The 27,627-nt window shown below is 44.8% G+C and overlaps 1 protein-coding gene across 1 annotated transcript; it reads right to left on the bottom strand.

Moving 5' to 3' along the window:
• Positions 1 to 909: 909 nt before the first annotated feature.
• Positions 910 to 27,627, bottom strand: LOC115459159 (RNA-binding protein with serine-rich domain 1-like). Its single transcript, XM_030189032.1, has 5 exons — positions 27,578 to 27,627; positions 27,182 to 27,284; positions 23,808 to 23,961; positions 4,308 to 4,452; positions 910 to 2,831 (listed from the first exon to the last, which is right to left on the bottom strand). Exons 1-5 carry the CDS (start codon positions 27,625 to 27,627, stop codon positions 2,726 to 2,728), a joined length of 558 nt encoding a protein of 185 aa, XP_030044892.1. The 3' UTR covers positions 910 to 2,725.

Below are 27,627 nucleotides of genomic sequence, written 5' to 3' on the forward strand. Positions count from 1 at the left end.
CCCGGGCGCACTGGGTGCACTTCTTGAAGCCGCTGCACCAAAATTTAGAGGGAGAAAAATCTCGACCGAGGCCAAAAAGAGGCCTACCCCGACGACGAAGAAAACTTACCGGGGCAAAAAGCTGGAAGTACGGGGAGGATTTACACGAAACCCGGCGGGGGGTTTCCGGAGCACTTCCCGACTAAGAGAAACTTTCCCGAAGGAAAAAACACGCTCAAAATAAATTGGACGTGCGAGGTCGACTTTCCGGGGCTCGACACGGCGAAAACACGACCGTACCGAGTGCGGACAAAAGAAGACTGGCCGGCTCGAGCCGGTTTCGGGCGGGAAGACGGCCGCGCATGCGCGGTGCGCACGGGCGCGCGAGGGCTAGCAAAGGACTTTGCTAGTGAAGTTTCCGATTGGAGGGGCTGCCGTGGACGTCACCCATCAGTGAGAACAAGCAGCCTGCTTGTCCTCGGAGAATAGGGGGTTCAAAGGGGCCACCATTTTTTTTCAGGGGGAGGGGGAGGGTGTCAAGGAAGGCAAAAGGTACAAAAGCCCTGTTCCCAAGGATAGTATCATACCTGAAGCAAACCATTATGTACAAACCAGGGAATTAAAAAAAAAATCTCTAGGAAATAATCTTTCTATCCTCTTCTCTTTCTCCAAAAGGGATGATTCCCACCCCTTCCTTCTGGAGAAGAACCAGATTCTGGGAAGCAGAAGCATCTCCTGGATTCTCTGAACCTGTCCCTACTCTAGTTTCGCCAAGGAATACTGAAGGCTTATCTTCTGGCCATGACTGTGACTGTGGCTTTATCTCATCCAGGAGCCTTAACAAGCTGCTCCAGATCTTTCTCTGGATTGGAAGCTTGTTCAAACATCTTATAGGGGCTAAGTCTACTGACCAGTGAAACTTGTTCAAACATCTTATAGGCGCTAAGTCTACTGACCAGTTTCAGAGCCATAAGAGGCACCCCGTAGTCACTGCTGCCACACTATCCTCTACCAAAGTTCTGATGAGGTCATATCAAGTATCAGCCTCCCTCTGTTGGTAAGGGGACAGAACCTATGCATATGGACTGGTCTGGAGGGATGAAAAGGAATATTCTTATGCACTGTGTTGGAAATGGTGCTGCAGCCTTCAAACAAAAAACAGAATGTTAACAGAGAACAAAACTGACACTATCGTTATATCTGCTTATAATGCCATGGTACAACTGCGGTGTGCAGTACTGTCTCATCTCCAAAAGATACCCTTCTTTAAAACTGATTTAGTTCTTATAAAGAAAGGCTGAATAGGTTAGGGCTCTTCTTCCTGGAAGACAGAAAGGAGAGGGAAGCATGAGAAGGACTGTTTAACCTTTCAAAACACTAAAAGAAAAGGACATTTCATGAAATTAACAAAGTTGTTTTTTTTCCCACACAGCACACAAACTGGAATCTGTTGCTGGAGAACAGGGTCATGGTGACTTAATGCATGATTTCAAGAGAGGTTTGGACAAATTCCTGGAGGAAAAGTCCATAAAAAATTATTATAGGCAGGTAGACTTGAGAGAGCTAACACAGAACCCTGGAAATGAGCTGTAAGAAAATGGATCTGCTTTTTGGGATCTACCAGGCACTTGGCCCAACTCAGCAGGTTTTATTTGGAAATCTACTGAACCAAATTTAGCAAACAAACCTCATCAGAAATCCAAAGCCTGAGCAGTGATATGACAAGATGAACAGGAATGTTATGAATATAAAGCGATAATACAAATATCAACAATCCAGAAAAACAAGCATCAGTACTTTTAGTTTCTTTAATATTCAGTCACACTACACATAATACAAACACAATATAACTAGTACTCTGTAAAAAGTACAAAAAGAAAAATAATAATCCAAAGAAACTTTATAGAAGTCACTGTACAGCAGACTAACTTTTGTTCTATTTGTATTCCTTTGCACAGGAATATTTTTCACTATCTCCAACCTCGTCAGGTCTCTTACCTACAAAAGGTCGCACAGGCCATGTTTTAAGTTCACATCAAAACCCTTAAGACAAGGACAGTAAGATCTTAAACATAGGTACACCTAAACTAGAACATGCCATCTTTGGTACCTGTCACACAATACCATCTCTGGCCTCACTTAAATTGAATTTGGTAGCGGGCTTCTAGCTCTGTAAATAGACCCCAGGAACATTCACCCTTTAACAAATTTACAGCTAGTTCATGAAAATACTAAATAAAAAGTACCGTGCTTCCTCTTGGAGGGCTCCATTTTGAGGAGAGTGGCTCAAGTCAGTTATGTTTCTTACCATATCCAGGCCTCAAAGATCAGTTTTCTTCAAGACAAGGCTTTGCTCGTGTTCTAAGGTGTGTGTGTGTGTGGGGGGGGGGGGGGGGGGGGGGAGGGAATATAGCACATTTTAAAATTACACGTTGTGATTGGTTAGTATCAGGTTTAATTTACTGAGACACTGCTGTCAGGTGCATTCTTCATTGCTGGTATTTTCCACATTTGTGGACACTGAATTAATTTGTCACAAATTAAAAGTTCTTTTTTAAACTGCAGAGTATTGTAAGTTTGCAGAATTAACCAAAGAAGAGGGGGAAGAAAAAAAGCCCACTTATAGCAAAGTAATGGGGTCTTGACTGAATTAAGAAATCCATTTCATCAGCCATTTGTTACATTCCCTCCTATAAATTACAGTGTTTTGTTTTGGAGATAGTTTCATATTTCCAACCAATTAGTTTTATCGGGAGGAGTTGGAGCTTGAACGGCTGCGATGACGCCTCCGTCCGGGTGATCGAGATCTGGACCTCCGGCGAACAGGTGACCTCCGTCGTGGTGATCGAGTCCTACAGATAAAAACAGAAGCACCCAAAACATGTAAAGTTATATTGAATATTCAGGCCACTTACACTCATAACATTTTATCCCTCAAGTGAAAATGTGAAAGCAGCAAAAGAAAAAAAAATATGCAGTATAAATTTGGAAAAAATATGCAGCATAGATTTGGAAAAAAAAAGCTCAAACCTAACTTAAGTAATAAGACTCCTTCCCATTTCCTGGCATCATCACTTTCTCCTCCCTTCCCTCCCCCAGCATCATTATCATTGCCCCAAGCAATCAACATTCCCCCTCTCAGATCATCTCCAACCATCATTTTTTGCAGCCTTCCTTCCCAAATAGGATCAGTGTGGGGCCATCCTGCCCTTCACAGTTCCCACTTTAAAGTAGTAGTTCTCAACCCAGTCCTCAGGACCCCCCAGCCACTCAGAATACCCACAAGGAATATACATGAGATAGATGTGTATATAATGGGAGGTATGGCATACAAATTGATCTCATGTATATTCATTGTGGATATCTTGAAAACCAGACTGGCGTGGTGGGTCCCGGGTTGAGAAATCCTACTTTAAAAAAGGGAAGCCAGCAGCAAGACCTGATGCTCTCCCTGCTGGGCAGAGAGGATAGTGCAGGAACCAGGAACTTTGCAACTCCCACCTTCTCTTTGCTGATGGCACAAGTGTTGCAGCACACCAGCTGGGAATCTTTGAGTTGTAATACAAAAAATTAGCAATTATATTAAATACTATTTTTAGTCTTTACAATGTAATGAAAGTTGAAAAGAATTATACGTAAGGGATTGAGAAAAGTCTGTCAGGGAGAAAAATAACTTTGAAAATTTAACAAAAACAGGATCACGTTTCAACACCAAGAGTTTGAAAATGGGTCAGGAACTGGGGGTTCCAGAGAAATCCCTCCCCCAAAAAAGAGAATTAGTTAATTTCCATGGGAGAAAAAAGTTCCAGCTTCTGTGCACTAAGAACTTAGAAACAGTGAAACACTATCTCCCCCAACTAACCCACCCCCAGACACACATACTACCTTACCCTCCAAAACTACACCCTAAAAATTAACCCATCACCACCAAATACCCCATCCCAAAAGTACCCTAGCTCCCTCTCTAAAAACTAAATACCCCAATCCTCCCAAAAGTACTACCCCCAGCTATGCCTACACTCTCAAAATTACTCCTCCTCTCTCTCCTCAAAGTCAAACACACAGAGACAACAGAGCTACATGCACACAAATACATATGGAGGAGGAGGGCTGGAAAGAATTTTGTGAGTCATGCTTCACGTACTCTTCCCATTTGTTAATAAACGTGTTGCAACATTATCTTTGAAATAACTTTATGGTGGTTTAAAGGATTGTTCAATATATTTTCAAACAGCAAAAATATGTCATGCATGATGAATCTGGATTCCAGTGAATCAATTATGAAATAAGATCTTTTAAGGAAATAATGTATGTGTGTGAAATATTACCTCCTCCTCATGCGTGGTGGGGACCTGCGCCACATTGGGGGTGGTGGCAACATCCTCCGTGGTGGGGTGAAGCGTCTAACCGGTGGGGGTCTTGTCCAAGGTGTCAACACAGCTGAAATTGTAATTTCCTGTCCATCAATCTGTCCTATAAAAATATATCAAATAAGGCAATGAGCTCATGTTTAACCTACAGAGACACAAAAAGGGCATTCATTCAATAACACCAAAAACTGACCTAGTAGTATGTGTTTAAAGTGCCTTACTTGGATAATACAGCAGTGAGTATTTGGAACTGGTGACAGTGTCCACACTCTGTACACCCAGACTCAAAAGGGCAAACCAGTAATAGAGAATGACACAGGGATGGGGACCCGCAGTAACCGCAGGGATGGGGATGGGGACAGAGCCCACAGGGATGGGGACAAACCTTGTCCCCGTGTTATTTTCTACTTTGAAGCCTGTTAATGAACTGGATTGTTATTGGGATACCAGCGACATAACATAACCAAAGACCATAACTGGCCATATCTTAATCCTTCCTCTCCCTCTCTGTTCCCCCCAATGGTCTTTACCATACATGTACCTCAATATCACCTTGTTCATACCGGAATCGGCTAACACCGGTTATGGTACTATGTAAGCCACATTGAGCCTGCGAAAAGGTGGGAAAATGTGGGATACAAATGTAACAAATAAATAAATAAAAGGGCATGAATGAATGATGTGCTTGAACATATATTGTTCTATTCCTCAAAAATTAAAAAAAGGAAGAAAAGACCTCAACTCGTCTGTGGACTCTTATTTATAACAGATGATTATAGTCTTAACAGATGTTCATATAATCATTGGGCAAAAACCTCCATTAACTTTATCTAACCTACACAGAGACCTTAAGTGGACCTATCACAATACTGATACAGAACCACATTCATGACAACACTTCAATAAAATGCCTTTAAGAATTGGAAGGGTGTTATAAAAAAAAAAACTAACACAATGCTAGACTAAGTCCATAATGACTCAGCACCCAAACCACGGTCAGCAGCCATTCAGCATGCCTATATGAAAATTAGCTACAACCTTTATCCAGTTTTCAAGTGGCCCTAGCCAGTAGTTATAATGCAAGTACAATGGACACACAGAAGGAAATACTAAACACACTGCCTTGGACACATGGTAAAATCTTCACTTTTTCCGCTCATACTCTATCTGGATTTCCATTTACTCACAGATTTAGTTCCCAGGTCTGTCAATCTAACATCTTATTCTACAAAAACATCCAAGGACAAAACCAGTTGGTGTTTCGTTAGGGATGTGCCCAGGGGTAAAAAGCTAGTTTGGTGTTGTAACGTATGTTACAACTTTACAGTTTAATGGTTTTTATTCAGGATCAAACAAACCCAACAGCGAACAACTAAACAGCAAGTCATGACAAGACATCAAGCAGTAAAATTGTAGGCCAAAAACAACTTATAGCAAAAGACTAGGTAACACATGATCCTTTCTTTTCTTTTTTTTTTAACTACCCATTACCCCCCCCCCCCCCCCTCATTACCATAGTTTCCGTTCAAGCTTAACAGTTGTATTCAAAATCACCCCTCTCTCCCCAACCCTATATCTTAAACAGATGCCAAGATGACCCGGTGCCTGGACTCTTACGACACCAGGCCATCTTTGAAAGGAAAACATCCATTATTCCCAATCCCCCCCCCCCCCCCCCACCCAAGCACAGAACCCCTAAACAACCCCTTATTTAACATTGCCCACTTAGGAAATACTCTGAAACCTATTCAACACAGTGTTTCTTGCTTTATGGGAGACATTTTACAAGTAAAAAGTTCCAAATAGACATAAAAGCCCTTCTTCCCTTTGGGGAATTCCTAGCAGCTCTTGCCTCCCATAGTATGAAGGCATGCAATCTGTTTCTCCAGTACCAAAAAGAGGGAGGCTCTTCTTGCATCCAATACTTAAGAATACACTTCTTTCCCAGTGCATAAGCTTTACAAAGTAGTAAGTGCAAATTTTTGTCCAGGACCCCATATGCCTTCCATTTATTCAGCAAGACTCCCTTCCAAGAAAAGACTACACGATGACCAAAAAGAATTCCTAAGTATGGTAAAATTATGTATCATACCTGATAATTTTCTTTCCATTAATCATAGCTGATCAATCCATAGACTGGTGGGTTGTGTCCATCTACCAGCAGGTGGAGATAGAGAGCAATCCTTTTGCCTCCCTATATGTGGTCATGTGCTGCCGGAAACTCCTCAGTATGTCGATATCAAAGCTCCATCCGCAGGACTCAGCACTTAGAGAATTACACCCACAAAGGGACACTCTGCCCAGCTCACCACCGCCGAAACGGGGGAGGGGAATTAACCCAGCTCATCCCCACACAAGTGGGGGAGGGGAATCTGTCCAGCTCATCCCCGCGGAGCAGGGGAGGGACACCACCCCGCCGATGCGGGGGGATCTGGCTTATCCTGCACCGCAACCGCGGGAGGAGCTGACTGACCCTAACACCGCCGAAGCGGGAGGGGTACAAAGCTGCCCTACAGCCGCACGAAGCGGGAGGGAGCGCAGGCAGAATTTAGGTCTCAATCCAGCCCGTAAAACGGAGGGGAGAGTAATGCAGCAGCTCACTATAACACAAAATCGTCTCCTCCTGAAGAATCCAATTGAAAAAACTTGAACACGCAGTCCTCCTGAACAGGAACTGAAGACTAAACTTGAACCTGAAATGCAACCAGAATAAAAACAGTACAGATATCTGGGAGGGGCTATGGATTGATCAGCTATGATTAATGGAAAGAAAATTATCAGGTATGATACATAATTTTACCTTCCATATCATCATGCTGATCAATCCATAGACTGGTGGGATGTACCGAAGCAGTACTCACCCAGGGCGGGACATAGAAATCCCTGACCGCAACACTGAAGCTCCAAACCGGGCCTCCGCCCGAGCAGCCACAGTCAAGCGGTAATGCCTGGAGAAGGTATGAGCCGATGCCCAAGTTGCCGCCTTGCAAATCTCTTCCAAGGAGACGGACCCGGCCTCCACCATCGAGGCCGCCTGAGCTCTAGTGGAGTGAGCCTTCAGCCGGATAGCCGGCACCTTCCCCGCGGCCACATAAGCCGCTGCAATGGCTTCCTTGACCCATCTTGCCACTGTAGGCTTAGCAGCCTGCAGACCCTTACGAGGACCTGCAAACAGGACAAACAGATGATCCGACTTCCGGAAATCATTGGTCACTTCCAAGTATCTGATGATGACTCGTCTCACATCTAGATATTTGAGAGCAGAGTACTCCTCTGGGTAGTCCTCCCTACAAAGGATGGGAGACAGCTGCTGATTCACATGGAAGCGAGAAACAATCTTGGGCAGGAAGGAAGGCACTGTGCGAATAGACACTCCTGCCTCAGTGAACTGCAGAAAGGGCTCTCGACATGATAGCGCCTGGAGCTCGGAAACTCTTCTGGCTGAAGTGATAGCCACCAAAAAGACTGCTTTCAACGTCAGGTCTTTCAGAGATGCCCTCGACAAGGGTTCAAAAGGCAGCTTCTGCAAGGCTCTTAGCACTAGATTGAGATTCCACGCAGGTACCACTGAGTGCAGAGGAGGGCGCAGGTGATTAACTCCCTTGAGAAAGCGCACCACATCTGGCTGCGAAGCCAGGGAAGCACCCTTCAGGCAGCCCCTGAAGCAAGCCAGAGCCGCTACCTGGACTTTAAGGGAACTGAGCGACAGGCCTTTCTCCAGACCTTCTTGCAGGAACGCCAACACTGAAGAAATTGGAGCAGTGAAGGGAGAAAGGGAGCCTGCCTCCCACCACGATGCAAAGGTACGCCAAACCCTGGCGTAAGCAGTAGAAGTAGAGCGCTTCCTCGCTCTCAGCATAGTGGCGATGACCTTGTCTGAGAAGCCTTTCTTCCTCAGACGCTGCCGCTCAATAGCCAGGCCGTAAGACCAAAGGGGGGGGGGATCCTCCATCACCACGGGACCCTGATGCAACAGGCCCTGCTCCGCTGGCAGTCGCAGAGGTCTGTCCACTGAGAGCCTGATCAAGTCCGCATACCAGGGACGTCTGGGCCAGTCCGGACCCACCAGGATTACCCGGCCCGGATGCTTTGCCACCCGGTCTAGTACCCTGCCCATCATGGGCAAGGGCGGGAACACATAGAGAAGCTCCTGTGTCGGCCACTGTTGGAGAAGAGCATCTACACCCAGAGATCGAGGGTCCCGTCCTCTGCTGAAAAAGCGCGGCACTTGGCAATTGGCCGATGACGCCATCAGGTCTAGGCTCGGCTGGCCCCAGCGCTTCGTGATGTCCAAGAACGCCTGAGCCGATAGCTGCCACTCTCCGGGATCTAAGGTATGGCGACTGAGAAAGTCCGCCTTGACATTCATGACTCCAGCAATGTGGGCCGCCGACAGCTGTTCCAGGTTCGCTTCCGCCCACTGGCATAGATTCATGGCCTCCTTGGCTAGAGGGGCGCTCTTGGTACCTCCCTGGCGATTGACATAGGCCACAGCCGTGGCATTGTCTGACAGGACCCGTACTGGCTTCAACGCCAGTACCGGGAGAAACTCCAAAAGCGCCAACCGAATGGCTCTGAGTTCCAGGAGGTTGATAGACCACTTTGCCTCTGCAGGAGACCAGAGCCCCTGCGCTGTCCTTCCCAAGCAATGGGCTCCCCAGCCCGTCAAAGAGGCGTCCGTCGTGACGACAACCCACTCCGGGGTCAAAAGAGGCATCCCTGCGGAAAACGTGTCTGTCCTCAGCTACCAGCTCAGCGCCTTGCGCACTGCTAGGTCCAAGGGAAGGCGCACAGCGTAATCCTCCGACACTGGAGTCCAGCGCTGCAGCAGAGAGAGTTGTAGTGGTCTCATATGAGCCCTGGCCCAGGGCACTACTTCCATCGTGGCCGTCATAGAGCCTAACAGCTGCACATAGTCCCAAGCCCGAAGAGGAGAGGCTACTAGGAACTGGTCCACCTGAGCTGAAGCTTGACAATTCGATTGTCCGGCAGGAACACTCTGCCCACTTGGGTGTCGAAACGAACTCCCAGATATTCCAGGGACTGAGTCGGGCGCAGCTGGCTTTTCTCCCAGTTGATGATCCACCCCAGGGAGCTCAGAAGAGCAATCACCCGGTCTACAGCTCTGCCGCACTCTGCATAAGAGGGGGCTCGGATCAACCAGTCGTCCAGATAAGGATGGACTTGTACTCCTTCCTTTCGTAGGAAGGCCGCGATGACCACCATTACTTTGGAGAAGGTCTACGGAGCAGTAGCCAACCCGAACGGGAGGGCTCTGAACTGGAAGTGTCGGCCCAGGACTGCAAAACGCAGAAAGCGTTGATGAGGAGGCCAGATGGGAATATGCAGGTAAGCTTCCTTGATGTCCAAGGATGCCAGGAACTCCCCTGCCTTCACTGTCGCTATAACAGAGCGGAGCGTCTCCATTCGGAAGTGCCAAACTTTCAAGGCCCGATTGACCCCTTTGAGGTCGAGGATAGGCCGTACAGAACCTCCTTTCTTTGGTACCACAAAGTAAATGGAGTAACGTCCCTTGCCAAGCTGATCTTCTGGCACCGGAACGACCGTACCCAGGCGGATCAGATTGTCCAAAGTCTGCTGCACTGCCACAGCTCTGACCGGAGACTTGCAGGGAGAGTGTACAAACCCATCTCTTAAGGGTTGGCAGAACTCTAGCTTGTAGCCGTCTCTGATGACTTCCAGCACCCAAGCGTCTGAAGTTACCCTGGTCCACTTGCCCAGAAACGAGGACAGGCGTCCTCCAATCTGCACTGGGCCATGGACCAGGGCCCCGTCATTGGGTACGAGACCCTGGGGGAGGACCGGAGGACGCACCTCCGGGACGGCGGTCTCTGCAAAAGGAATGCTGCTTGGGGGAGAAGTTCCTCTTGAAGGCAGAGGGGGCAGAGGAGCCCGACTTACCCGGGCGATACCGACGGGCTTCCTAAAACCGTCCTTTGGAGTTACCGGGGCGAGCACTGGCCCGAGCCCTGACCTCTGGTAACCTCTTGCCCTTAGACGTGCCGAGATCGGTCACAATTTTGTCCAGCTCGACCCCAAAAAGCAGCTTGCCTTTAAAAGGCAACTTAGCCAGGCGAGACTTAGAGGCGTGTCCGCAGACCAATGCTTCAGCCAAAGCCACCGCCCGCGCAGAGACTGTCTGAGCCATACCTTTAGCTGAGGCTCTCAAGACATCATACAGCAAGTCTGCCAAATAAGCCAAGCCCGATTCCAGGGCCGGCCAATCAGCCCTCAAGGAAGGATCCGAGGGGGAAACCCGCTGCACAATCGTCAGGCACACCCTGGCCACATAGGAGCCGCAAACTGAGGCCTGCAAACTTAAAGCAGCCGCCTCGAAGGACGACCTTAAGGCCGCCTCCAATCTTCTGTCCTTGGGCGTCCTTTAGGGCCGTGCCACCTTCCACCGGCAACGCCGTTTCTTAGTCACCACAGTGATTAAAAAATCCACGGTAGGCCAAGAAAGGCCTCCCGTTCACCTTCAGGCAGAGGATAGAGGCGGGACATAGCCCTAGCCACTTTGAGGCTCGCTTCTGGGACATCCCATTGAGCCAAAATCAAGGTGCGCATGGCCTCATGCACGTGGAAGGTTCTAGGCGGGCGCTTCGTCCCCAGCATAATGGCGGAGCCAACAGAGGCTGAGGGAGAGACGTCCTCCGGAGAGGAAATCTTCAAAATGCTCATGGCCTGCACTAACAGGTTGGGCAAATCCTCTGAGCGAAAGATCCGCGCTGCAGAGGGGTCATCCGCTCCATCCGAGCGGGACTTCCGTCTCCTCCAAGGAATCTCCAAAGGACCGTTGGAGAACTCAGATACGCTGCCCTCATCTACATCAGAGGAGACAGAGTCCTCTAGGGCTGGAAATCCACCCGAGGGCGTTTGCTTCCGAAGGCCTCAACCCTTTATCAGACAGGGGGGCAGGGGCAGCGTTTTGCATAAGAAAAGCCTGATGCAGCAGCAAAATGAACTCATGGGAGAAACCCCCCCCGAACAGTGCACTTCTGCAGCTTGGGCCACGGCCCTAGCCGCACCCTCAACCGGTGCTCGCAAGAGCGGGGGAGAAACGTGCTGCGCATCCAAAATGGCGTCCGGCGCGAAACTCCGAGAAGGAACCCCGCGGGAAGAACGGCGCTTAACTTTGGCCGCTTTCTTACCGTCGCCCAAATCAAGGGCGACCATAGTATTAACGTCTCCCAGCTCGAGGGCGGCCCAAGAAGAAGCCGTCCGAGCAGAGTGGCCGGCGAACATGGAGTGGGCGAGCAGCGGGGGATGGGCGCTTATGGCGGGAAAAACCGCCGCACCGGAGGAAGAACCGAGACACTGACCGGCCTCCAAACTGATGCTTAACAAAGGCGATTCATGTTTGAAATCCCCGCATCCCCGCTAGACGCACCCACGCGGTCCGGGAGTGAATCCTCGCGCCCTCGCCCTCCGACGCCATAAAGCCACGTGGAGACCGAACGGGGAACCCCCTGCCCACTATAAAAGGTAAAATTACCTGCTTCTCGCTCCGAGCTGTAACGACCTGGTGTCCCAGTGAGCAGCTGCAATAAACGTTGAAATAAACGTTGAAATAAACGCCCTTAAAGACGTCCAATTTTTTTTTATTTTTTTTAACGGAGCCAGCGGGAGGGGGGAGAAAAGGAGGGACCTGGCACCACCAGGTTTGCACTTGCTCAAGAAGATCCCTCAACCCCAGGTACTCAACAAAACCTAAAAATTAGGATTGGAGACCTAGCCAGAGCTGCTGCTGTGTGTGACCACCACCTGCTGAGATAGAGACATACTGAGGAGTTTCCGGCAGCACTTGACCACATATAGGGAGGCAAAAGGATTGCTCTCTATCTCCACCTGCTGGTAGATGGACACAACCCCCCAGTCTATGGATTGATCAGCATGATGATATGGAACATTCAATTCAAGCTTCTCCTTCTTACCTACAAATGCACTTAGTCTGCTGCCCCTCACTATCTTTCTACCCTCATCTCCCCTTACGTTCCCGCCCGTACCTCCGTTCACAGGATAAATCCCTCCTCTCAGTACCCTTCTCCACCACCGCCAACTCCAGGCTCCGCTCATTCTGCCTCGCCTCACCCTATGCTTGGAACAACCTTCCTGAGCCCTTACGCCAAGCCCCCTCCCTGCCCGTCTTCAAGTCTTTGCTTAAAGCCCACCTCTTCAATGCTGCGTTCGGCACCTAATCCTTACTGTTCAGTGAATCCAGACTGCCCCTATCAGACCGACCGTTCACTTTCTATTAGATTGTAAGCTCTTGAGCAGGGACTGTCTCTCTTTGTTAAATTGTACAGCGCTGCGTAACCCTAGTAGCGCTCTAGAAATGTTAAGTAGTAGTAGTAGTAGTAGTATTGATGAAGCAACCGCCAAAATGCTTGAATGCCACTACATCGCCAAAACCATGATAAAAAGGTGTTGTCGCCCACTGACATTTGACCAGCAGGCACCCAACGTGCTCAGCAGCCTGATATTGTGATATATATGCCCCAAGGAGTACTCGGTAGGGACCTCGCCTGAAGTTCGGCATGTCCAACCTGCTTTGGAATAGCTTTAATCAATTTTAAGAAATCCACCCCTTTCAGTTCATACTCAAGGTCCTACTCCAAAGCTTCCCTAAGAGGGACATACTCCAGGGGAGGGAGAAGAAAAACCAAAACTCTATCCAAACCTGATACAGAAACCTGTCCAAAAGCATCACCTTGTAAAAAAAATCACAAAGCTTCTGACCTAGCTTTGTTTGTACAGCCCCTTTATCTAAGCTAGTATAATAGTGGTGCAGCTGCCGATAAGCAAAGTAATCTGTAGAGCTAGGGGAAAGCGTCTGCTGTAACTCCTGAAAAGAATAAAAGACACCTTCCTCATTGAGAAAGTGCTTGAACAAAACATTGCCCATGTCCAACCATCTCTTGAACTGTCTGGACTCTAGCCCTAGTGGAAAATCAGCATTACCTCTACATGGCAATAAATCACTAACATTCAGGTTCTGATTCCAACAGTGCAAGAGAGCTTGCCATATGCCTCTCATCAACTGCAACAATACACTCCCACGAGCAAAAGAAAATTCAAATGCCAAGGTGTAAAACATTCCCTTTCCCATCGTGTAGGCGTAAACTGCTCAGTACCAACAACCAATCCCTAAGATGCCACAGAAGACAAGCCTGATTATAGCGCCTAAGACAAGGTAAACCTAAACCACCTTGCGGCCAGGAATCAAAGATATTCTAGACGTATTTTCGGTTTCTTTCCTCCCCACAAAAATTTCCTACACATCCTATTTAAACAGCTGGAGATCTTTCCGCAAAAGGAACAGTGAGTGGTAAGACTTGTAAAATATAAAGCCAACATGGAAAAATAATAATTTGAAGAGATTTATCCTGCCCATTAAAGATACAGGTAAATTACTTCATTTTCTCAAAATGAAGCATGGTGTCATTTAGCAACCTATCAACATTCAAATGATATAATCTCAAAGCCTTCATAGCCAACAACCCCCAAAAACGAAAAGATTCACCGGCCCATTCAACGGATAATGTCCCCCGCCAAGCCTCACCTTGATCCCCTTCCCTTTGCACGCCTCTGACTTGACGAGATTTAATTTAAAGCCTGATAAATCCCCAAATTCAGTCATGCATTCTAACAAAGCCCCTATTGATACTTGGGGATTAATCACATGAACCAACAAGTCACCAGCAAATGATGCAATTTTAAAGGTATCTGTACCTAACTGAAAACCTTGTATATTTGGATTCCTCTGATGTCTCGTCTGAGGGGGGTCCAAAGTAGGGACAAACAAAGCAGTGACAGCGGGCATCCCTGCCTGGTACCTCAACATATTGAAAAAGGGGAGGAAAGCAGTCCATTCACCTACACTTGAGCTTGAGGAGAAAATTCAAAGCCCGAATCGCTTCCTGAAAACCCCCCACTCATTTCTTAAGCATCCAATATGCTGAATAAAATGGTCCCACATCACCCTGTCAGCATCAAAACTGATCAGCACCAGAGGGAACACCTTGCCCAGCTGCCAGCTCTACAGTAGTTAGTAAGAAGCTTTCTCACATTCTTAGTAGTGTAGCAACCTTGCACAAAGCCCACTTGAGAATCCTCAAGCACACCCCGGAAGTATATGGGTTAGACGGTTTGGCCACAACATTTGCAAATAATTGGCTTCATAATTGAGCTGTGAGATCGGTCTATACAATTCTGGTTTCTGTGGATCTCGACCTGGTTTTGGCAAAACGTCTATATGGGCTAGCCGCAAGGATTCAGGCAGCCCGTCCCTCTTCTACTATGATACTGAACATAGATGTCAGCAGGGTACAACCTCCTCTCTCAGCATCTTATAGAATTCTCCTCTATAGCCATCAGGTTCAGGAGCCTTACCAAGGGGGTCCCCGTTGTATAGCTCAAGATACCTCCTCTACTGCAAAGGGAGCATTTAGTATAGCCAAGCTGTCTGGATCCAACTGTGGGAGATCCAAACCAGAAAGGCACACAGAGTTTTCCAACGGAGGAGGATCAGGGGTCGAATACAGTTGGGCATAGTAGTCTCTCATAATGCGATTAACTTGAGCATCCTTATTTTCCAGAATCCCAGTGAGAGAATACAAAGCAGCAATTTTGAAAAGACCCTGATGGGGATGAGCCAAGCCTGCTAGCAATCTACCATTCTTATTTGCATGTTTGTATAGTTGATATTGAAAATAACTGTACGATTTTTGGGTAGTGTGATGAATTAATTCATTTTGAATATGCTGCAACTCTAACAACTGTGTTTTGATCTGTACATTATGGTGGACCCGTAAAAGTTCTCAGATGTGTAACCTCCCTTCCAACCAGAGCAGTTCCCAGTCTCTGACCTTCTTTTGATGACTAACATAGGCCATTACCTCTCCCCTAAGCACTGCTTTAGCAGTTTCCCAATATAAGAAGTGAATGCTGCTATGTGGATAATCCATCTGATATTTCGTGAATAGTCTAAAAATGTCCCATCCCTGTAAAGCCGAACTGGGAACTTCCACTGATATGTCACAGAGACACTCTGGGAAACGTCAAGCTGGCGGATACCATAGCATGATCTGAGATTTTGATGGGTCCTATCTCCGCTGCCTGTATTATTGTAAACAGACAGCGAGACATTAAATGTAGTCTATCCGGACGTGGTAGCGTGCGCCTGAGACAAGCAAGTATAATCTCTTTCTACCGGGTGCAAGGTGCGCCAAACATCCAACAAATCCGGACCTCACTCAGCACTGGAATACCCCAGGCGTCATGGTGAGAGCCACTCACTTTCCTATGAGATCTATCTAATGTCGGATCTCCCACTTCATTAAAGTCCTCTCCCACCAGGAAAGGGATCCCATCAAAGCTCTAAAGATGATAAAGGATCTGCTTGTAGAAGGCTTTACTGTAAGCGTTTGATGCATAAACATTACAAAGAAGCAGTGGTTGGCGTTCAATAGTTACATGAAACAACAAAAATCGCCCAGCATCATCCTGAAAAATTTTGTGAGTAACGAGCTGCATCCCTTTCCGAACTAATATGAAAACACCTGCGTGCCGGAGAGTCATACTAAAAAACGACCCACCAGTGAGAAAGCGTTTGATGCTCCCTAATACTTAAGTGCGTTTCTTGGAGGAGGGCAAGATGTTAGCACTTGAAAGTATTTTCTGATGCTTAATTGGAGATGAAGACCTCCCACATTCCAGGTCACTATTTTGAAGGGCATTACATGATGATACCGAAAATTGATAACCACTCTAATAGAGCAGTAAGGGTATCCCATATCAGTACCCCCACTACCCCAGCCATACTATCTTCTGTAGCAAACAATCCCAGTGATCAGTCCAGGGTTCGCCTGCTGACAGTCCAACCCTCCCAACCCTCTCATAAAATTCCCAACCAACCTGTGAAGTATAGATTTTTTTAACCTGAACCTTTAGAAATTCTAAGAACAGGGATCTCCCCCTTCCAACTTCAGTATCCCTCCACTCCATAGAAGAAGTACATCACTTCAACTATCTTCTTGTTTTCCTTTAAAAAAAAATTTCCGGGAGGTCACGTGACGCTATGGTGGAGAGAGGACGGGAGTGATCTTCTCTCCGCTGCCTGCCTGCTCTGTTAGGCGTCTGCAAAAGAATCAATCTCCCCAAAACCGCAGAAAAAAATAAAGAAGAAAGCAACGTGAGAATACCCGGTGAACTGGACTGGCAGAAACCCCGATCATGGCAGCGAAATCGGCCCAGAGAGAACGACAACGGGGAAAGACGCCGGAATACAAGATGGCGGCGTCCCCTCCCGAAACTGCTTCCTCGGTATCGTCGGCTTGGGTAGCGGAGATTACATCCGAACTGACAGTGGTAATGGAAGATCTGTTAGACCGACGCCTTGCTTCCGCTGGAATCAAAAGCTCGATCAAAAGCTGGAACAGTTAAAACGTTAAATTGGAAGATTTAACTAAAGAATGTGTGGCGTTCCAGAATAAAACTAGCGAGGTGGAAGAAAGATCGCGGAGGTAGAAAACAGTCATCAGGACTTACAGAAAAAAAGTGTCTGACCTGGAATCCAAACTGGAGGATTTGGAGAATCGTTCCAGACGGAATAATATCCGTCTGGTGGGCCTGCCTGAAACCCTGGGGGGAAAGCAGTTGGAGAAAGTCCTTGAAAAATGGCTGACAGACAACATTGAGTTCCCTGTAACACTGGCCCTCTAAGAATAGAGCGTGCCCATCGACTGGAGTCAGACAGATGGAAAGCTGCTAAAACCCCGGGTGATAATATGCCGGGTGTTAAACTTCATGCACAAGCAGTATATTCTGCAGCAGCTCGTTCCACTAATTCCTTGACTTAATGAGAATAAAAAAGTTCTCTGTTTTCAAGATTATTTCTGCGGGAATAGCAGCGAAACGGAGGGCATTTTTCACCAGTATGTTCAAAACTTTTTGATCTGAAAGTTCGTTTACTCTACAATACCCTGCTACCTTGAGATAACGCATCAGGGCAAAATGAGATCCTTTACGTCCGAAAGGAAGCAAAAAACTTTGTGGACGGACTGGAACAACTAGAGCCCTCCACACCAGCGGATACAGTGCCTGCATGAACCAGCAAGGACTTAAAAAAAAGATCTGATAAAAGTCATCTTAATATTCCTTAATGGGATTACAATTCAGGCAGCACAACGTGTGGATGGGGGAAGAACAAGTTAAAGATAACTTGAACAGTTATAAAGATCGAGGAAGAAATCGTTAAAGTTACTGATGGACGTTCACCTATGTTATAGACACTGTTAAGAATTCTGTTTTGGGAGCACTGTGGGTGAGTTATTGAGGGAGATTCCAGACATATAAAGTAAAATATGTTAAAGTGGAGATCCTGTTTAATGAGCAGAGATAAGGAACCTGAAGTGTTCAGAGGGGGGATAAAGGGAATTAGGAGAATGAAGAAATATATGATAGCAGAGTAGAAGGGTAAGCGTTAAAAAGTGACGGTTTCCCTAGGGAAGCACATGCCGGGAGGGTATAGCAGGGGAAGCAAAGGGGGGAGGGGGGAGAGGAAGGGGGGAGGGATTAGGGGAAGGTTTAGAGGAAAAGAAAGAACGCAAAGTAAAATGGTGAGGTCAAAAGGAATGTGTGGTAGATAAGGGTGCTGAATGTGACTGGTATTTCAGACTGCATCTTTTGTTTTTGCCACTAAAACAGGTGTTTGGTAAGAAAGGGGGGTGCCAAAGGCTGGGGATGGCACTTCTCAATTAATATGGTTCAATATTGGTTGATTATGAACTGCTTCTCTTAAAATTAGATGATTAAGCTGGTAACATGGAATGTGGAGGCATACATTCACCTATTAAAAGATCTAAAATCTTGCAATACCTCCAAAGAATAGGAGCAGAACTGGCCCTTTTGCAAGAAACACATCTCAGTGATCAGGAACACACAAAGTTAGCTAAATGGTGGGTGGGGGAATGTATTGCTTCATCTGCGACAGGCAATAAAGGAGGAGTAGCCATCCTTATCAGGAAAGGGGTGGCATCCCAGATTCAAAATGTGCACAAAGACTCAGAGGGGCGCTTTAATCCTCTGTAACGCCACCATTGCTAGGCGGCAGATACTTTAGGGCAGCATATACGCTCCAAACACGCTAGATCTTAATTTTATAAAAGACTTCTCAAACTCTCACTAGAATGCCACCACTCCCCATGATGTGAGGGGGTGATTTTAATATGACGTGGGATCCGCAAATAGATAATCCCCATCCACATCCGAAAAAGGGGGACAATCAGTACTAGAGGGCTGCCCGATATGTGTGATACATTAGATCTTATAGATGTCTGGCGCACATTACACCCGACAGATAGAGAGTATACCCACCTATCCAGGGCCCACCAAACCCAGTCAAGGATTGATTACTTGCTGATATCACGACAGACTTTTACAGACATCACTGACGCTACTATTGACCGTGGTGTGATTTCAGATCATGCCACAGTTTGGATGACGTGGAAAGTGGGAGATAGTAATGCGCAAAAAAAATAGGGGTTGGGCGTTTCCAGTTATCTTTATAAAAACTCTAAATTTCAGGAATTTCTTATTTCCAAATGGGAGGAATACAGACATCTTAATGAGGGATCAGTGGTAAGACTCAGCGATATTTGGGAAGCAGCCAAGGCAGTCCTAAGAGGAGAGGTTATTAGCTATGTCAGTCACTATAAAAAAGCCCGAGACCGAGAATTACTGCACTTGGAGCAACAATTAATAAGACTGAGGAAACAATATGGTAAGACTCCGTCCCCTGGGGTGCGAAAAGAGTGGATGTCAGTTCAGGCAGCGGTGAACTCCCTGATACACGAGAGGGCGGTAAAATCGCAGGTATACTATCGGTTTCAGTTGTATAAACATGGCAGTAAGGGGGGGAAACTGTTAGCTAGAGTAATAGCCTCTCAATGTGCTTCTAGGCACATAGTGGCTGTTAAAAATAAGGATGGGAAGGTACTACATACAGATGGAGAGATAAGGGAGGGCCTTTCATAGTTATTACAAACAACTTTATAGAGCAGGAGGCAGTCAAGATCTGCAAAACGATATGTACTTACAAAATATAGAAACCCCCTTGCTCACACAAGCAGATAATCAATATTTAATGACCCTATAAATTGCGACGAAGTGACTTGGGCAATCAAGTCAAAGTAAATTAGGAAAGACACCTGGGGCAGATGGCTTTAAACCCGAATTTTATAAATTGATGGGTGATCAAATTGTCCCCACACTGACCAAGGTCTTTAATGAATGGGTGGCAAGAGGAGACTGCCGGGCGGCCTTAATTTAGCCCAGATAGTAGTATTACCGAAACCAAACAGAGATGGAATGTTATTATCTTCCTATCGACCTTATCCCTGTTAAATTTCGAGGTAAAATTATGTGCAAAAAATACTGGCCAATAGATTGGGCAGAGTATTACCAAATCTCGTTCACGAGGCACAGGTGGGCTTTGTTCAAGGCCGTTCGGTTACAAAAAATTTGCGTAGTATTTTGGATGACACTGGAAAAGTTAAAGAACTCTGCAGAGCATGCATTATTGATCAAGTTTCGACGCTGAAAGAGGCGTTTGAATCGGGTAGAATGGCCTTTTTGTTTCTGTCCTTACTAAATATGGATTTCAGGTTGGTTTGTGCATGCAATTCAAGCCTTGTATACCTCTCCTCGAGCACTAGTCCTGATAAATGGAACCTGGTCAGAGAACTTTGAGATAAGTCGAGGAACTAGACAAGGGTGCCCACTGTCACCATTGCTCTTCGCTCTTTATCTAGATCCTTTAATCCGGGATGTAATTTCAAATAGGACTATTAGAGGAGTAACGATTGGAAAGGAGGAATTTAAGATCGCGGCATTTGCCGACGATTTATTGATGACTCTTACTAGTCCTCGCAGGTCTCTTGCGGATCTTTAGAAGTTTTTGCAGAATTTGGAGATTACTCCGGTTTTAAGCTTAACTAGAGAAATCGGAAGCTCTGGCTATCCCTATGACTACCCGACTTTTTGGGAGAGACAACTTTCCTGTGAGGTGGGCAGAGGGCTCATTTCGGTACTTGGGAGTTCTTCTGACAGAGCGATAGAGGATATATACAAGCTGAATGTCACTCGGTTGCTTAATCATACTGCGCAACAGTTGGACGCTTGGATGGCCCTACCTTTGCCATTGATAGGTCGGATTAGCCTTATTCGAATGGTAATTCTACCCAGGTGGTTATATGTCCTGCAGATTTTGCCGCTGAAATTATTTCAAAAAGATATTAAACAATTCTATCAATTAGTGGGACGGTTTCTGTTGGGCAAAAAAGAAAGCTAAGCTCAAGATGCATTTTTTGCTGGGAGCCTGGCGGCACGGAGGATTGGGCCTCCCTAATTTGCAAGATTACAACCTTGCTAGTTTGATGCGGGTGGTGAGAGATTGGGGTTTTCTCCTTCACATACACAGTACACCTCTGGAGTTGGAGAAAGCTTACTTTAGCCCCTACGATTTGATCACCTTATTACATATAGAAAACACTTCACTGCCACAAAGGTTTAAACACTGTATACTTTTAGTGCCTCTACAAGCAGCGTGGAGAGGCTTGGCAAAGAAGCTGGGAGGCAACCCGAATATATCTGAATTGTTGTCTATAAGGGGAAACCCGATGTTCCCACCAGGGCTGGAAATCCGGTCTGTTATACAATGGGAGGAAAAAGGTCTTAAACGTTTAGAAACATTATTAGATGGAGAAGGAAACTTGAAGTCCCTAAGACAACTCACTTTAGAGGGAAATTGGAGGTATATTTTTAGCTATAAGCAGATGAAGCATTACATTCAATCCCTGGATAAAGAGGCGTTAAAACTTCATTTAGGGGAGAAAATCCAAAAATTTTTTGATGATATCTCTGAAGAAGCCCCATCAATCTCGCAGCTACAGAGGACATTGTGGACCCTGACACCGCGAGGGGGTTGACTCAGCTCCGTCAACGGTGGGGGCAGATATAGGAGAAGACTTATCTAACTGGGATGTTGAAGCCTACATAAAAAGTATTCCCCGGCTGGTAAGTGGAGCTAATTATAGAGAATGTGCATTCAGGGTGTTACACAGAGCCTATATCACACAAGCTCAATTGTCCCGAATGGGAGGAATCCTTACACCAAAATGCTTGAAATGTAATCTTGTGGAGAACACTTTTTACCACGCATTTTGGGAATGTTTAAAGATCCAGAGCTATTGGCGGAAGATAGTACATTTTATGATTTCACTGATACGTAGAATAGTAGGTACTCCTCAGCAGTTGCTATTGGATTGCCCAGGTGCATTCCGGGGTTTAACAGCAGATGAGACACTTCTATGTCGAAAGTTATGTCTGGTAGCAAAAAAATGCATATTACAATCTTGGACTTCAGATAAACCTCCAGACTATTGGCATTGGCGAAACCAGACACATCAACTGATGACATGGGAAGCAAGGGAGGCTAAAGGTTCATGCCGCCGCAAGGCACGGTTTCTAAAGCTTTGGGGGCCATTGTTAGATATTAACTCAAAAGGACGGAGTCTTATACTTAATACATTATAACTGAGAAGCAGTCGAGAATTCTTATGTATGACCTTATTTTTAGAAACACACATTCGAGGAGAATCTATGAGGGAGGGGATAAAGGGGGGGATAAAGGGATAGGGGGGGGGTAAGAGCATTGCAAGGAGTGTTAGTTTGCTAATTTGTTAATAAAGTTCCTTTGAGTATTGGTCTAATTGGATGATGAGAACATTAAGCTGCGCGCAGCATATCACGTTCATTAAGGTTGACAATCATTGCTGTCATAATCAATAAGGCTAAAGGTTGATGCATACTCAAATTGAATGTAATTTGACGGCATACAGGTAGAAACAGCACAACGCATAGACTGAAGAATAACTGGCTATTAGACCTCCTGTTTGTTTAATCATAGAGTCGCAATAAACTTACTAAATGAAAGTTTAAAGATTATATAAAATACAATTTCGTAGGTATCAGGATATATTGATTATATACTATCCATCTAATAGTGAGCAGATAAAGATCATTGCCACACAATTGTTGATTGTATGGAGCCTCTTGTATTGATTGTACGAAAACTTCAAATATTTGCCTGAGGTTCAAATCCATCATCTGTATGAGAATTCTATATTCAGTTAACACTAAAGCACAGTGTACACAACATGGGGACATCCTTCCTATCAAGAAGGGGAAGGGGGATAAAATGAGATAAATGTTTGGCACTCTGTAACTTAACAAAAAAGTTTCTTTATGAACATCTGTACCAGTGAAGTTGTATGCATATGGTCAAGTTTGTACTTTATTGAAGTGTCATTAATAAAAAATGTTGGAAATAAAAAAAAAAAAATTTTCCTGGAACATCTCCTTGCCCCTTATTTCTGGTGGACTTGGTAATCAAAGAGTTGAAATATGTATCTCCTTTTACTTTTTTTTCTTTATGAATATTTTTCTGTTTGGTTCCCTTCCTTGTTGTTGTAACAAGATGTTGTCTTGGAAAGTTATTTGTATAATCTTAGATGGATTTAACCCATTGGTCTGGTATGGATGCTAAGGAAATAATATTAAAAAAAAAAAAAAATACCATCAACAGTACCAATGCTATGAAAAACCAACACTGATTTTTTTTATACTCTCACAAGTACCCCTAATTAGCTAGAAAACACACCTATATTTACAGTTTTAAACACTTAAAAATAGAGCCATAATCATAAGTAAGCCCTGCTTGTGGGAACAATAGCTGTACGTGCTTAAGTGCACAGAAAGAAAACATGATTATGGTTTCGACACTTTATTGCAAAATCACAAACCTCCATTTTCCATGGAGGTTGCAAACATCTCAGCAGTTAAACAGTATAATCCAGGTTTTAAGTTTCAGGCAAAAGAGGGAAGGAAAATACTAAGGGGCCCTTTTACTAAAGCTTAGCATGTGCTAATGGACATTAGCATATGCTAATAAGCCCTTACATACCTATGGGCTTCTCAGAATTTAGTGCATGCTAAGCTTTAGTAAAAGGCCCTGAAGGTCAGTGTTGTTGTATTCCCCCCCCCCCCCCCCCCCCACACACACAACACTTTTTTTTGTTGTTGTTTTAAATTTGCCTCTGGTTATTATCTTCTGCCAGGTCATGAACACGGAACATTTATGAACTTGTTTTTTTTCCCCCTTTACATGAGAATGGAAAGTGCAGACTGTCACTGGCCCCAGCCAGGTATCTGTTTGCTTCTTTTTATGTGTCAGTTCTGGATAATCTAAGGTTTAGAAAAGGAAACACACAGACACAGGCCAAGCTGACTTACTCATGCTGAAAATTTCTCACCAAAATGGTCTGAACAATTAAGATACCCTCATCACACTTACTACCCCTAGTTAATACCAGTTACCTCCATCCATGTACTTCAGTGCCTTATCTGCCTCATCTGGAAGATCGAACTCCACATATGCATAACCCTTAGAAAGATGCATGTGAAGCCTGTCAACGGGCATGTCAATTGATTTAATCTTCCCATAGGTGGAAAAGATCTCCAAGATATGTTCCTGAAAGTAAATACATTTTAGCTTTATGGGCAGGCTGCACAAGATTCCCCCACCCCTTTAAATATACCATTGTAGGATTATAAACAACTGCAATCACAGAACAGACACTGGGGAAATGTGGGACAATGGCATCTAAGTTCAGCTGCATTTCTAACTGTAGCACCTGGCTCATGCATATGAAGGAAAACTTAAGGAGAAAACAATGACCCTTTCCGTTAACTCAACTTGTCTCCAGCTGCTCACAAAGTTATTTATTATCAGGATTTATTATTATGTTATTATTAAAGTTATCTTCCTGAACCACAATTCAGGCATACAATTACACACAGAAAATAATTAAAGTTTGCAGAATTCCCTTGTCATTTGCCTCCTTTAAAAGCAAGATGCTTGAATTATAAATGCTACAGGGGTCTATCTCCTTGCCATTGGAGGCGTACTATGCTCAAGTAATTCAAGATAAACTGCTAATAGATACTTGACTAGTTTTACCTAAACCTGGGAGGGATCCCGCTTTATTGGACTCTTATAGGCCCATTTTGCTAATAAATTTTGAGTTAAAGCTCTTTGCAAAAATTTTGGCCAACAAACTGACCAACCTGTTACCTGGAAAAATTTACACTGATTACGTGGGATTTATCCAACAAAGACAAGCAGTGTGGAATGTAAAGGCGGGTGGTGTGCAGCTTTGGGATACTGTATTGACAGACATCGTCCTGCACTCTTAGTGAGTTTAGATGTCCAAAAGGCTTTTAATTATATTCACTGGACTATCTTTTTCATTTGTTGCAAATAAGAGGGTCCCTTTTTAGATTTAGTTAAAGTGCTATGGCTGCTGTGGTCGTCAATGGACTTATGTCTGACCTTTTCTGTTTAGAAAGGGGTACTTGTCAAGGGTGTCCCTTATCTCTTTTATTATTTGTTCTTTCTTTGGAGCCCTTACTGATTCAACTGTGGGAGTTTGAGGGGTGGAGACAGGGAGGGAACAGGTTCGGTGTTTAGCTTTTGCTGATGATATTTTATTGATGGTCAGCCAGCCATGGATCTCCTTGCCTATGGTTTCACAACTTATTCAACACCACGGGCCGCTTCTGGTTTTCTACTTAACCTGGATAAATTCAAAGCTATGTCAGTGGGAAGGTATAATTTTTCTGATTGGATATCCTTTTTCCATTGAAAATAGTGACTAAGAGGATAAAGTCCGCTATCACCAAATGTAATTCAAAACAGATAACAATAAAAGAACTAGATCAAACATCTAGGAGCATACATTAAGTTGACAACAAAAATTAACGAATTCACTGTATTTAAAACATATTCCCTAAAAAGGTAGGTTTTAATTAAGCATCTTCTTAAAACTAACAAAACTAGACATGGCTTTAAACCCATTTGGGAGATGTGACCAAAAAGCTGATGCTTGATACATAAACCTGTCTGGAATAATTTCCAGTAATGAACCCTTTAGGACTGAGAAATATTAAAAAATTAGAATGTTGTATAAGGTGCATTCTCCCATATACCAGCCTACATATTAATGTGACCATACAGCACAGTATAGCTCCATACAATATTTTAAAAACTAGGCTACCTTAGGAATTTATTGTCTGAAAATGTGGTTGGATGCTTACTCAGTCAATGTCACAGTATTAATGCACAAGATCAGTGACTTATTAACCTTATGGACTTCTTTGCCCTTGACATTGCATGGTCGTATTGCCATTTACAAGATAGCATTGAGGCATATTTTCAAAGGACTTAGCCTTACAAAGTTCCATAGGTTACTAAGGAACCTTGTAAGGCTAAGTGCTTTGAAAATGAGCCCTATTGTTTCCCAAATGGCTATATATGTTACAGACCTTTCCTTTATACATACAACAGTGGATTTAAATAGGTTTAATAAACTTTTGCACAAGTATTTGTGGAATAATAAATGTCCTTGTACTCCACTTGCACAGCTGATGTTTCCTTTTGGTATAGGGGGCCTGGCTTCCCAGACCTTTGTTGATACAAAAGGACTTGTATCATGCGACATAGTGGATTGGGTCAAGGATATGGCTTATTATACACCAATTTCCTTGGAAAGTCAACTTCTAGTAACAGCTGCTTTAATATCTCCACACTACTAAGCCCTATCAAGTGGTGGTTTCTACTAGACATGTAATTTTGAAATCTATGGGTCGTGAATAGATGTGGTGTCAGCGGATGAAAATATCTTCCCATACATCAGTGTTACTCCCTTTGTGGGGAAATCATAAATTGGACTCTGATTATTCTAAAAGGCAACTGCTCTAAAGGCTCAATGGGGGAATCTCCACAGTGGGCCATCTGATTACCGCTGTAAATAAGATAGACAGAAAATCTGTTGGACTCCAGGACTGGTATACCTGGTGACCGCTCTGGGACTTTGTAGGAGTGGTTCCTTGTTTTTGAAAAATGCTTTTCTGCTGGTGCACAAATGTATTTTGTCTACTTGGAGACTATCAGATGTTCCTACTTTGACGCAATGGAAACATTACGATTTCATCTTCTTCAGTTGGAACGACTGGATTCCAAGACAGGCTTCCCAAGGGCATGGAAACTTTTTCAGGACATTTGGGCACCCATTTGAAATAATTTAACTCCGTGAGCATGTAGTCTTTTACTTAGTGACTTTGAATGATATTGGACTTTGGGAAGGGGAGAAGGATTTTTTTTTTTGGGGGGGGGGGGGGAATCTTTTTTTATATGACGGTGATCATCACAATGGTGAAGAAACAACACCAGTGTTGATGGTTACTGTTGAATGGGTTTCTGGGTCTTGCTGTACTTATGGGGTGTTGACGGTTATGCTTAAAAGTCCATGCCGATGTCTTAGAATGTCTCTTGAACTTCTAACTTGTTAGTTTCTTTACCTAGAGACCTGTTTTTGCTTATTGTTTTACCTTGCTTGGTATGGTCTAATAAAGAGTATTAAAAAAAAGAAAAGGGAAAGGGAAATGGGACTTGATATACTGCGTTCTGAGGTTTTTGCAACTACATTCAAAGCGGTTTACATATTCAGGTACTTATTTGTACCAGGGGCAATAGAGTGCATAGGACGCAAAAGAATGCAGGAGATCATTGTCACACAAGGTCTCGCTTGCATCTACTGAATAAGAACCCAAGACAAACTTTACAAGTGCTGACCTGCCAGTACATACTATAACATACATACAATGCAAAAAAAAGTGGAAACCCACTTTACCTTTGTCACATTTCTGGTCAATCTCCCAATGTGCACTTTAGTGGGTCGGGGGCTTGGACTCCGCCGTTTTCGCTCTTTTTCATCTCTTTTGGGTGGTTTGGATCTGCAATACCAAGTACAGATACTTAGAACTGGTTTCCAGACCTTGTTCTAGCTACTGGGAAGTCAGGCTGACAGGAAAAGGAAAGAATAGTCAAGGGCCAGTGCTTGGGGATCTGCACAAGAGAGGTAAAGGAACTGGAAAGAGTTGCAAGGAGCCCATCAGTGCCTCCAGGCCAGAAAGAGAAATGCTATTCAACACCAGAAATAGGGAAATCCAGCAGCACCCCCTGAGCAGCAAACAAGTGCTTCAACACATAGTGCAGCATGGGTACTAATAAAACGGGTCCGTCTTACATCTCAAGCATCAACCACAGGGTCAGACACTGCTGTGAAACTTTCCGCAT

The sequence above is a fragment of the Microcaecilia unicolor genome, unplaced genomic scaffold (genome assembly GCF_901765095.1).
Source record: "Microcaecilia unicolor unplaced genomic scaffold, aMicUni1.1, whole genome shotgun sequence".
Taxonomy (NCBI): domain Eukaryota; kingdom Metazoa; phylum Chordata; class Amphibia; order Gymnophiona; family Siphonopidae; genus Microcaecilia; species Microcaecilia unicolor.

Coding starts and splice junctions, on each gene's coding strand:
- LOC115459159 (XM_030189032.1), bottom strand. CDS start 27,627: ATGCGGAAAGTTTCACAGCAGTGTCTGACCCTGTGGTTGATGCTTGAG. Junction 23,962..27,181: donor TGACCAGAAATGTGACAAAG/GTAAAGTGGGTT, acceptor ATTTACTTTCAG/GAACATATCTTGGAGATCTT. Junction 4,453..23,807: donor ACTGAAGTACATGGATGGAG/GTAACTGGTATT, acceptor ATATTTTTATAG/GACAGATTGATGGACAGGAA.